This window comes from Andrographis paniculata, unplaced genomic scaffold (genome assembly GCF_009805555.1).
Source record: "Andrographis paniculata isolate CXL003 unplaced genomic scaffold, ASM980555v1 Contig15END, whole genome shotgun sequence".
In the NCBI taxonomy this organism is placed as follows: domain Eukaryota; kingdom Viridiplantae; phylum Streptophyta; class Magnoliopsida; order Lamiales; family Acanthaceae; genus Andrographis; species Andrographis paniculata.
Genome location: NW_026137435.1, coordinates 1441024 through 1455002, shown reverse-complemented (window position 1 = coordinate 1455002; position 13979 = coordinate 1441024). Strand labels below are relative to the sequence as shown.

The 13979-nt window shown below is 26.5% G+C and overlaps 1 protein-coding gene across 1 annotated transcript; it reads left to right on the top strand.

Annotated features, from left to right (window-relative positions):
* The first annotated feature begins 3894 nt into the window (after nt 1-3894).
* Nucleotides 3895-7277, top strand: LOC127261846 (RGG repeats nuclear RNA binding protein A-like). The gene is made up of 7 exons (XM_051290272.1): nt 3895-4327; nt 5277-5601; nt 5690-5755; nt 5875-6010; nt 6202-6357; nt 6634-6690; nt 6782-7277. The coding sequence occupies exons 1-7, from the start codon at nt 4129-4131 to the stop codon at nt 6953-6955; spliced, it is 1113 nt and encodes a 370-aa protein (XP_051146229.1). The 5' UTR covers nt 3895-4128; the 3' UTR covers nt 6956-7277.
* The last annotated feature ends 6702 nt before the right edge of the window (nt 7278-13979 follow it).

Sequence of the window (13979 nt, the reverse complement as noted above, 5' to 3'; positions counted from 1 at the left end):
AGCTTTTTGGACCCAAAAAGCTAATTTCTGAAAAGCTCATCTACCCAGCGTTTTAAAAGAGCTTTTTCATTTTAATTTTGCTTATTCCTTATTTACCCTTAAAATTTAATTATTTATTTTTTAAATATAAATATATTTTTATAGCAGTATTTATTAATTATTTTTAATATATTTAATTTATTAAATTATATATATTTTGTAAATTTAAAATAATTACTATTATTAATTATTAGATATAAATTATTTTATTTGTAAAATATATAATTTAAAACTAAACCAAATAGAAAAAGAAAGTAATTAATTTATTTATATATATTAAAATAATAATTAACATAATAAAAATATATATACGAAAGATTTATTATTTTATATTTTACATAATTTCAATAAAAAATTATTATTTTTTAGTAAAAATAATTTTTTCGGATCTAAATAATAAAAATAAAAATAAATATTTTATAATATTTTTATAATTTTTAATAATTAATAACAAAAATTCTCATAAATTTTCAAACCAAAATGAACAAAATTAAATATTTAAAGAATAACATATCAATGTCTTTAATAGTCATTTTATATATAAACAGTTAATGTCAAACAGTTGTTTTACCAAATACTTTAATACAAACTGCTAATTGAATCAACTAATCAAATCAGTTAATTGAATCAGCTAACAGCTAACAACTAATTAAATCAGCTAACAGCTAAAAGCTTTCAGCTAATTGCCAAACGCAGGCAAACGGACGTTGATGACCGAGAAGTAATAAATTCAAACTCGCGTCAAGAACTTGCTTTCCATTTGCAGGCTACAAAACATAAAGAATGAAATTTTATTTATTTTTTTCAAAATGTCTACTTCTTTTATTTCGTTAAAATTATATAATTGTCTCTTAAATTTATATATATTTTATTTATAATAAAATATTACTTTATTCATTATTTTACTAATTTTATTTTAATAAATACTAATAAATTTGTCATTATTTTAGTTACTCTATTATTTTTATAATTTATTAATAATTTTTTTGTAAAATTTAGACTTTTTTATATATATATATATACCTAACATTAAAGTTTTAATACAATGCTATATAAAAGTAAACAACACTTAATATAAAATTACAACACATGATATAAAATTTCATACTATATCATTTAATTTAGGGATGTCAAATGGGCGGGTTAGCCCCGGATCCGCTCTTAATGGGGCGGGTTCGGGTCTAAATAATATGTTTCGAGGCGGGTTGTGGATTTAAAATTTTAAACCCGGCTGGGTTCGGGGCGGGTTACGAGTTTTACTAAAAACCCGTCTCAACCTGGACCCGGACCCGAACCCGGATATTTTTTAAAATTATTATAACTAATATATATGTATATTTATATAATAAAAATATATGATTTATTTATTTAAATAATTTTAAATATAAAATTCAATTAGTCGCCTGCTCCAAATAATTTTTAAAATTATTATACCTAATATATGTATATTTTAATATTTACATAATAAAAATATATTATTTATTTATTTAAATAATTTTAAACATAAAACTCGATTGTTAAAAAATATTTATTATTATATATTTTTTTAAAAAGCAGGTTTGCCAAGTTGGCCCCGAGAGTCCGGAGCGGGGCGGATCCTGGAGCCTGGTGGAAGCAGGGCGTGGCAGGTCTCGAGGCTTGCAGAATCCGTCACGAACCCGCCCAGTTAAGATCCCTAATTTAATTAAATGCATTTGGCTTCTCAATTAATTGGGGACTTGTTACTATATAAAACTTTACTAATTACATATACAGTAATCAAATGGTGTGTTTGTTTTTATTTTGAAGAATTTGATTTCCCTTATTTTAGTGGAATAGTTGTTGAAAGGAATATTTTGTATAAAATTAAATTATTTTTCTGCTAATTAAAATTAATCCATTTGGGTTCGCCACAAAAATAAAAAAAATAATAATTAAATTTATATTTATAATATCAACTCAACACCTCTTTATATCACGTTATACAATTATTTAAATTCAAAATTTTTATAATTTCAATCAAACAAAAAATTCCAATCTCCAAACAAACATACATTGAAGTATATATATTGTATAATAACATCAAAACTTAATTTTAATGTATATTATATGGTTAAATTAAAAAAATTGGCAAAATTGTTCATAACTTTATTGTGATTTCAAAATTTAACGTAAATTCTCTTTTATTTTAAAAATTACTTGACTTTTCTTTATACTTTAAAAAATATTGTATAAAATCTCTCGTGATTTTAAAATTCAATATAAATTTTTATTTTATTTTAAAAATTGTATAGCGTCCATTATATTTTTTTTTAAAAAAAATTATTGTATGAAACTTATGACCATGCAAAAAAAAATAAAGATATAAAATATCTTTTCATCACAAAATTAAATGGCGGTAGTTTTTATGCTGCCCGTTCTTTGACCTTTATTATGCCCAGGGCAAAATTAGAATATTGGGCTCTTAGATATATTTCTTATATAATAATAATAATAATAATAATATAATATATATATTTTTAATATAAATGTATTAATAAAATATTTTTATATATATTAACATATCAAAATATAAATATAAAATTAATGTGACATATTTAGTACTCCCTCGGTCCACTTACAAAATTTACATTTACTTCTAGCACGGTGTTTAAGAATTAATAGTATTTTAATTATAGTGAGTAGTTAAAAGTAGTGTAATGATATTTTTGCCCTTACTTTTTTTTGTGTAAAAGTAATAATGTGATGTAAAAAAAGAGTATTTGTGAAAAAAAAAGTAGGGTATTTAATTAAATGTTAACTTTGTAACTGGACGTCACAAAATATAAATATGTAAACATTGTAAGTGGACAGATGAAGTATAACATAAAAAAAAATAAAAAATATATATATTTGATTTAATATTTTTTAAAGAATATTTTTATAAACAATCAAAAGTCTTTTAAAGAAAATTTTCAAACAAAAATATTTATTAAGGGTTTGTTTCTTTTGATTGGTTTAGGGAAAAATTTGGTTTGAATTTGATATTAAAATAATATTTGATGAAATATTTGTGAGAGAGAAACGCATAGTCTTAACAGTAAAAATTAGAAAGTTTAGATTAAATAAACAAATTCAAGGTGTGTTTGTTTGGGGGATTAGATTGGATTTAAACTATTCATCCAATTTTTTCCCCCAAAAAATATCAAATCAAACACCTATTTTTTATTTTTTATATTATATTAAAAATCAATTTTACATTCAAAAATATCACATCAACACCTACTTATATCACATCATATAACTATTCAAATTCAAAATTTTTACTATTCAAATCCCAGCTCAAAATTTAAACCCCCAAACTAACACACCCTCAATGTTTATATAATACACAAAATTTTAAAACTACTAGTAAAAAATATAATAAAATATACAAATTTAAACATATAAATATAAAAATAAAAATAATAAGAACACAAAAATATTACTCTATCATATCTTTTTAATTTTACATAATTCACAAAAAAATATAAAATTATACCATTAAATAAACAAACTAAAACATACAAATAAACACTTTAAAAATTAATGTAAAAATCATTTATTTAAAAAATAATAATAAAATAAATTTTTTATTAAATTTTATTTTATACATTCTAAAAAAAAAATAATAATAATATATATATTAATAATATGATCATTACATTTCTTAATTGATCCATTAATTATTAATTATGTATTATAATCCTCTATTTATATATAATCAGCATCGATCGAATTGATAAGGCAGAATATATATATTTTTTTTATTATAAAAAAAAATAAAAAAAATAAATACTCGCCGTTACAAGCGCACACACACACATATATATATATATATTATGGTATGCAGACAGAATCTCTCGTACAGTAGCAACTCACAAGCAGATAAACAACGCTAATTACTCTCTGTCTACTTTGCGTTGCGGCTAGGGTTTTCTTCTCTCTATCCTTCTCTGCACCCTGCTCACAGCTGCTCTCACAGATCTGGTGGTTCTGCCGGAGTTAATAATGGATAATCCGTCAAATTAAGGGTTACGGTGTTGGATAATTCCGAAATTTGGGGTTTTGCTTTGCTTGCTGTGGGTGGAAATGGCGACTCTCAATCCGTTCGATTTGCTCGGTGACGATGACGTGGAGGATCCCTCGCTGTTGATTGCTGCTCATCAGCAGAAGATTGAGTCTAATAAGTCATCCCAGCCGGCGGCGGGGGCTAAGCAGGCGTCGAATCAGAATAAGGCGGCTGCGCAGGCGAAGCTTCCATCTAAACCACTTCCTCCATCTCAGGCCGGTGAGTTGATTTTTAACTGCGTCACTTTTGAAATTTCGAAGTATATGTAGAAAGGGGCTTTTTAGAGAATTATGCGGTGTTTTTGTTATGATTGGCTTTACATGGTTTTACAAGCTCATTTGATGTTTCTGGAAATATTTTTTTGGATGTGAGAAACTTGTTTTTATCCATGAAATTAGTGAACCGTTGGTGCGAGCCTTGGAATAGAAGCTTTAATGTTGCTCTGTCTGTTCTGTACACAGCATACATCATCGGTTGTCTGAAGCAGTTTACTTTCTTCTTTTCTTACTTTGCTGATGCAATGCTCAAACAAGTCATTTTTCTGGTTGGTTTCAGGCTTCTGTTTTGTAAAATTCAAATTGAGTTTTGTAGGCTGGCATTATTGTTGTCATATGTTTGGATTTTGGATGAACTTTTACCTTAAAAATTATGTTTCCAACATTCCTATGTTTGTTTATGTCTCTGTTTGGTACTTACTGAGAGCTGATTTTAAAGTGCCATAAAATGGTGGTTTATGTTCTTACCACGTACTCCAGTGGAGCATATACTATGAAATTCTTCTTCAGATTTCAGTTCTTGAATTAAATGTCTTGATTAGTCTTTTATCTTGATAAGTGAATTGGGATTCGAGTTTTTTTTTTTTTCTTTTAAAATCTATATTTTGGATGTTATCCTGTTGGTTTCAGTCTGTGTGTCGAATAATGTGCTTGTTCTTCAATTAATCTACTTTTTCTTATTTTGCTCTCTACCATTATTGGAAACATGTTGTCGCAGAAAGCTCCTAGCTTGGAGTTCTACTTACTTTGTTGTTTTATGTTAGTCATTCCATGGAGATTTATTCCCATTTACTTGTTTCTAGTGAGTGTTTTGAAATATCTTATGTTACTAATGATTTTATTATTTTCAATACTAATGTCTGCATCAACTGTTTTCTTATTCTCCCAAATAGTAAGAGAGGCAAGATCCGAACCTGCAAGAGGTGGTCGTGGTAGCGGCATTGGTGGCCGCGGATATGGCCGTGGTCGTGGTGGTGGTTCCTTCAGAGACTCGGCCAATAACGAAAATTCATATGGCGACAGGGAAATACCCATTGTTCAAGGTTCAACAGATGAGGCTGATGGAAGAAGACCTTATGAAAGGCGAGGTGGTTATGGAGGACCTCGTGGTTCTTTCCGTGGTGGTCGCCGAGGTGGTTTTAGTAATGGAGAAGGTGGAGAAGGGGAACAAGATAGACCTCGTAGGACATTTGATCGCCGTAGTGGAACTGGACGCGGGTCTGTAGACCTCATTCTCAGTCACTTGTCCATACTGTCGTTTCTATTTCAAATTGTTTAATGTTCTTCTAATTTGATAAATGTGCAGAAATGAGTTCAAAAGGGAAGGATCCGGTCGCGGAAATTGGGGAACTCCAACTGATGAAATTGCTGAGTATTTCCTTGTTGCCTTTCGACTTTTATCTTCATTAATATGATGACTTAATATAAGCTGTTTATCTATTTCCTCATTTGCATCTAAAATCCATCTTTTTTTATCCCTTTCTATTTTAGAGTGGCGGAGGAAGTTGTTAATGAAGGCGAGAAAACTCTCAACACTGACAAGCCGTTGGCAGAAGAAGATGCTGCTGGTGATGGAGACAAGGAAACTGCTAAAAACGAGGCCGAAGAAAAGGAGCCCGAGGATAAGGTGAAGTTTCTTCGTAATGGTTGCAGTTACATTGGAAGTTAATATTCGAAGTGCTACAACTAAAATGACTGCTCAGTAAAATGATTAGAACTCGTTGAATGGCTTTACCAATCATGTTTTGTAGTTTGTAAATTTCTATGAAATATTATCATCGGGAATACTTTGTATATAATGTTGTCATTCAAATGCAGGAGATGACACTCGAAGAGTACGAGAAGCTTTTGGAGGAGAAGAGAAAGGCGCTGTCGGCTCTCAAAACTGAGGAAAGAAAGGTCGATTTAAAGGAGTTCGAATCCATGCAGCCACTTTCAAACAAGAAAACCAATGACGACATATTCATCAAATTGGTGACTCAATTTTTGCTCTGCACATTCTTTTTGGGAAAATTGCAAAAAAATATCTCACACGTATATCATACATGTTCGCAAAAGTCGCTATTTCTATCATTTGACTGCTCGTGATGTTCACACCACGTTCGTTCGCGCGTGGTCAAATGATATAAATATAGGACAAAAGTGATAACGATATATAAATGTGAGATACTTTTTGCAATTTTTTCCATCTTTTTTCAAGCATTATTCAACAAGCTACATATATACTTACAACCATACTATTCCTAACAGGGTTCCGAGAAGGACAAAAAGAAAGAATTAGCCGAGAAAGAAGAGAGAGCCAAGAAGGTACCGTCCCATTTTAGCCACTCATAAAAACTCCTCAAATCAACTGTTCTTTTTATCATTTAACCATCCTTTATGTCTTTTACCGGTTTAGTCTGTGAGCATCAACGAGTTCTTGAAACCTGCTGAGGGCGAGAGGTACTACGGAGGGCGTCGGGGGCGCGGGCGCGGCTCAAGAGGAGGATATAACGGAGGCAGCGAAACGGGATATGCTCCGGCACCTGCCATTGAGGATCGAGGACAGTTCCCGACATTAGGGGGCAAATGAATCGTTGCCTAAACCCCGTCTCGCCATCCTGGTTTGTGTTTTTATCCCTTTTGTGGTTCTTCTGCCATTTATTATTATCGAGTTGAGTCGAGTCGAGTCGTTGAGCTTATCGTAATAATGAATGATGAAGTTGGGAATGTTCTTCTGAGTCAGTTAAGTTAAAAATTGTTGTGGTTAAAAAAAATGTACATCTGTGATTGTGGTCATGGCTAATTTGTGTGTTGTTATTTTGGTTAAGTTATTTAAGGAGTCGGATGTCCGTCCGTACATTTGATGCTCAGTTTTGTTTTTCTGAATGTGAACGGAACACTCTTCGTTTTTAGTTTTGTTTGTTTTGTTTTAAATCTTTGGTAGATTTTGCTCTTTCATGTGATTTACTAAAGTGACCTTAGGGTATATTTCTTTAAATTTCTCGTAGCTTACAAATTAGGTTAGTTGCTATTTTTTATTTTTCTTAATATCAAATTTTATTTTTTTTTACAAAATAATATTTTTATATTATATATTATTGAGATGCAACAAATTTGTACGTGTCATAATATGTCTTGTACGTAACCACACGTGAAACTTTCTTTTTCAGTCATAGTGACTTTTATTTCATGAGTACCTTAGCTATATACTCCTTCCGTCCCAAAAGAATTGTCTTATTTTTTTATTTTCGTCTGTTCCAAAACAATTGTCCTATTTCTTTATTTAGTAATCGTGGTCCTTACTTTATAATAAAATTATTCATACTTTTTCAAACTATTCCTAATTATTATTCTAATTTACTTTTTAAAATTTTTAAAAAATTAAGGATATTTTAGTCTTTTATATTTTTTTTTATACTCACTTTCAATTAAATACTATTATTTTTTAATTTTCGTGTCAATTTTCAACCAGACGCTTCTTTTGGGATGGAGGGAGTATATTTTATACATATCATAATTTTGCTAAATATATTTTGTATATGTTATAGTTTTGCTTTAACTACCATATTTTATACTTTCTTCGTCCAGTTAAAAAAATTATATATTTCTATTTTGGGACGTTCAATTACAAAATAAATATTTCATTAAATACTTTATATTTTTCACAAATATTCTTATTTTACATCACATAGTTGCTTTTACATCAAAATACAAGGGCAAAAATATTATTTTACTACTTTTAATTATCCACTATAATTAAAATACTATTATTTTTTAAACATCGCGCCAAAAGTAAATGTTTACTTTGTGTGTAGACAGGAAGTATTATTCAATATTGTGTCACAAATCTTTCAAAGGCAGCAGATCTGTGAAAAAATTATGACAATATATTTTTCCAGGATGTTTTTAGGTTAAATTGTACAAAATTTATATGCGGTTTTATGAAATTGCGTTAAATCTTAAGTACTTTTAAAATAGCGTCAAATTTCCTAATTGTTTCATAAATTTTTCGTTTAACACTTCGATGGTTCTTATTTAATGGCATTGGACTTAATTGCATTCAAACTGCGAATAAATTTTAGAATTTTAATTTCTAATATTTAAAATTACAAATATATTTATATTTCTTATATTTAGTCTAAAAAAATAAAACAGTAAAAATAAACTCTTAAAACCTGGAATAATAACTATTTTTAGTATGTTTATTATTTTTTTTAGGTAAATATAAAAAAAAATATATACTCCTCTGTCCATTAATAATTTATCTATTTTTTTCATTTTGGTTCGTCATCTAACAAAGTATCTATATTTTTTTTTTTAGTAATTGCACTGTCTATCTAACATTACAAATACCATTCTAATTTACAATATACAAATGTCATTATCTTTATATCATACAATACTAATAGGGTTAATTTAGATTTTTTACCTTTATTTCTACTTTATTTCAATATAATACTAATATTTCTGAAAATTTGTGCATATGGATATATAGATATGAGACGGATGGAGTATATATTTGTAAATTTCAGAGGTTTAAAAATTGAGATTTTAAAATTTATTCACAGTTTGGGCGCATTAGGTCAAATATGGTTAAATAAAGACCGCAGAGAGGTTAGACGTAGAGTTTATGAAACCACGATAGAGTTTGATGCAATTTTAGAAGTATAGAGAATTTTGCGCAATTTTACGAAATCACATGTAGATTTTGTACAATTTAACCTATTTTTTATAATTCGATATAGGTACAGAAAAATACTCCAATAACGGAATATATATATATATATATATAAATAAATGCGTCAAGCCGATAAGAAAGAGATCGAGCCGAACCAACAACCCTAGCTCAAGCCCAAGGGTGAAATCGATTTGGAACGCATTTTCACAATATATAATTACACACACAAAGGAAACATATCCAAAATTTTCTTAAATTCTTTTTTATTTATCTAAAATTTAAATATTTCTCACATGAATTATTGGATAGTATTTTACTTTCAAATACTATAAAAGTTATACGCAATTTTTAAAAAAATATATTCTCTTAATTGAAAAATGTTTCTGTTCGTTTGTTTTAGTAAGAATCATATTTACTTCTTTTTATTATAAAAGATAAAAATAGCAATTATTATTTATTTGAATTAAAATGCTAAAAAAATAAAACATTTTTATATACTATAAAAAAATTAAAAGAATTTTATTTATATATATTTTTAAATTGTCTAAGCTATAAATATAAAATTGGTTAAGTTATTTTCCATGTGACTTGCCTACATGTCACCGGATGATATCGTTTCAAATTGAGATACCTACAAAATACTTCCTCCGTCTCATATACTGTAGATATGGTATTTTAGGAGTGGTGTAATTAGTAAATAATTAAGAATGTATTAATGAAAATAATTATCCTATAATATAATTAATTATAAATTAAGATTAAGATAATTAATTATTTTAATTAAAATTTAAAAAATAAATTAAAAAGTTTAAAATGAGATTAAAGTGTGTAATCATTTTCCAAAAAAAAAAAGTGATATGAAATGTGGGACGGACAGAAACGGCAACGTTGACATAGTATGTGGAACGGATGGAGTATTTTCATCACTTTTTTTCTCGGCCATATCAACATATATATATATTCTTTTCTATTTATATTTAAAAAAATTGCATTCCAAATCATTTTATTAATTTGTATTTCCATATTATTATATATATATATATTACTTTTTCAAAGATTATACTCCCTCCATCTCATATTTATATATCAATTTATTTTTTGCACAGAGTTTTAAAAATATTAATATTATATTAGAATATAGTAGAAGTAAAAGTAAAAAGACTAATTTGCTCTTGTATGATATAAAAGTAATGACATTGTGTAATATATTGTTAATTGGAAGGGTATTTGTAATGTTAGGTAGATAGTACAGTTACTAAAAAAGGAAATTAATACTTTGTTATGAGACAGACGAAAATGAAAAAATGGATAAATTGTTAAGGGACGGAAGAAATATTATTTTAAAAAAAAAAAATTATAAAGAAAATTGTAGATTTTATCATGTAGGTGGGGCTTATTATTATTATCTAATACTTTTTTTTTTTGTCCTTTTCCAAATGAGTCGTTTTGAATTTTGTAGATAGATTAAAAAAATAATAGTATTTTATTGGATTGAGAAAAATGTATTAGAGATTTTGAAATTTTTTGTCATCTGACTTTATTTATAAAATAATTGTACGTGCAATAGTATATTTATAATTTAAATAAAAAGTTAAAAAATATTTTGATATTAGTGTATGATTACTTCTATTAAATAAGAAAAATGATATTTTTTTAATGTGATAAACGAAAATGGTAAATATAATACTTTGAATTGGAACAGAATAAGTATTAAATTTTCAATTTTTGAAATAAGACTCCAACAATATTTTGTTGTTTCTATATCTCGGCTGCAAAAACGCTCGATCTAAACACACTCAATCCTCGTCAAGGTTTCATTCCTCTGGATCGAAAGCTCGGGAACCCGATTGTTTTTACCTCATGGACAAACAAAAATCCGGAAAAAAAGGCCTCCATTGAAAAATATATAATAAATACTCCCTCCGTCCCATATACCATATCTGTTACACTGTAGACACGGTATTTTAGGAGGGGTGTAATTAGTAGATAATTAAGAATATATTAGTGGAAATAATTATCCTATAATATAAATAATTATAAATTAAGATTAAGATAATTAATTAGTTCAATTAAAATTTAAAAAAAAATAATTAAAAAGTTTAAAATAAGATTAAAGTGTGTAATCATTTTTCAAAAAAGGAAAGTGACATGGATGTGGGACAGACAGAAACGGCGGCAACGTGGACATAGTATATGGGACGAAGAGAGTAGTATTTTAAAATAATATTTTATAAAATAAAATAATACTCCCTTTGTCCCAATACAATAGTCTTGTTTACTATTTTTGTCCGTCCCAAAACAATAGTCTCATTTCTATAAATATTCATATCACCATAAAATTATCTCTACTTTTTTTATTATTATTACACAAATGTCACTACTTTTTATACTAATACATTCACAAGGGCAAAAAAGTATTTTACTCATACTTTTACCAACTATCAATATAATATAAATATTCCTTAAATTCCGTGTATGATTTAAGACGGAGGGAGTATATTTTTATTGATAATCGTACTACCTTAATAGTACTGATTTTAGGTTGAGATCAAAATCAAATAAACCCAAATTCAGAACATCTTCATCAATGATTCTTAATAACTTTATTTTTTTGAAGATTTTTTTTTAAAAAAAATAAATAAATAAATGAAATTTAAATAAAATAAAATGGTTAAACCTATTTGAAATGATGATCCAATATTACATTATCCTCTAACTACCTCATCAATTATGTAATGATTAATAAAAACTCATATAATTCTAACCCTAACCTACTCCTAGCACGAGTTTTATTTTCTTGTTCTTCTACACACAATTAATAATTATATTTAATTAATTAATTAATTAATTAATTGTTTAATTATATATTAATCAGAATATTAGGTAGCTATGTTTGTTTGTTTGGAGGTCTGGATTTTGAGTTGGGATTTGAATAGTAAAAATTTTGAATTTGAATAGTTGTATATATAAATAGATGTTGATGTGATATTTTGAATGTAAAATTGGTTTTTAGTATAATATAAAAAATGAAAAATAGGTGCTTGATTTGATATTTTTGGGAAAAAAAATAGTGTAAATCAAATCCAATCCCCCAATCAAAGACACCCAAGTGCTTGTTAAGTTCAAATTTTTTTGTTCTTCTACATAAATGTTCTTCTATATTGTTGGCCCCCCTAATTATTTTTAATTTTTTATTATTATATATTAATATTTTGTATTATAAGTAAAATTATTTTTGATGATTGTGCAAAATGAACAAAACGACTATATCGATGATTGTGTAAATTGAATCTTTATAGCTCTATTAAAAGGTCATGAAATTATATCCTTTTTTATTTTATTTTATTTTATTATTATTATTTTTTTTTTCATTTGTCAAACAAAAAAGGAATATAACTTTTTTTTTTTTTTCTAACAACTACGAATTATGTATATGATTATTTTTAAAATTTATTTAAATGCCCAAATTAAATAATAATTGGTGTCACAAAGTGGACTAAGTATACATGTATTAATATTATATATAAAGAACATTTGGTCCAAGAACTATACTCAGATTGTGTTTGACACGAGATTTAAAAAATATTAATATTATATTAATTGTGGGTAAAAAGTACGGATAAAAGACTTTTTTGCTCTTGTAAGTGTATTAGTGTAAAAAGTAGTGACAATTCTGTAATAATAGTTTTACAATGATATGGTTATTTATGGAAATGAGACTATTGTTTTGGGACGGACAAAAATTATAAACAAGACTATTGTATTAGGACGGATGCAGTATATAATATTATTTGGTTATGGAATAATTTGTAGGTCATTACTGATTTTCAACATAAAAATAATGATTGAGTTGTTGAATGTGTTATTGTATAATGATATGTTGAATGAGTGCTTTAGACATGTGTAGTTCCAAGTTTGATTTTATTGATTAGTAATAAAATGTCGTTTAATTGTAAATTGAGTTATAACGTGTAGTAATAATATATATATATATATATGATTAAAAAATAAATTTAAAATAAATTTTGAATGTTTTAATAATTCTATTTTAATAAAATATATTCCCTCCGTCCCATAAGTAAATATCAATTTGCTTTTAGCACGTAGTTTTAGAAATATTAGTATTATATTGAGATATAGTATGAATAAAGTAGAAATGACTAAAATAACCTTATTAGTATGTGTGATATAAAGATAATGAAATTTGTATAATATATTGTAAGTTGTAAGGGTATTTGTAACGTTAGGTAGATAGTACGGTTACTAAAAAAAGGAAATGAATACTTTGTAATGGGACGAACTAAAATGGAAAAATTGATACTTTGTTATGGGACGGAGGGAGTACTACATTCGTCCGGCTCTAAGGTTTCATCTACTTTTTGTGTGTTGATCTTTGAATATTAATTATTATATCAAAACGTAGTACAAATTAAGAAAAATTTGCACAAATATTTCCATTAGTGTCCTATAATACTAATAGATTGACATTTGTACAAAAAATTATACAAATATAAAAGTATTTTTAATATTTTGTACAATGACGTAAAAGGTAAATATAACCTTTAGATACGGCGGACAGAACGAGTATAATCTATACAAAAATAATAAAATTTAAATGTAATATTATATTATAATTTTTTAATAGTTTAACAAATTCATATAATATTTCTATTGTTTAATTAATTTATAACATGTTTATACTATTAATGTTGAACATTGAGTGTTTGGATTTAATTAAACCAAATTCTTTACTTATTCAATCTGTGTGGTTTTAATAAAAATAAATTATTATTATTTTTTTTATAAAATTATGTCAAAATATTATATAAACTAAAATTTAAATTCAAATACAAAGCAAACAAATGTATATTTTTTATTATAGTAAAAAAAAAAAAAAATTATTCTAATATAAAAAATATTTTAAATTTTTACATAG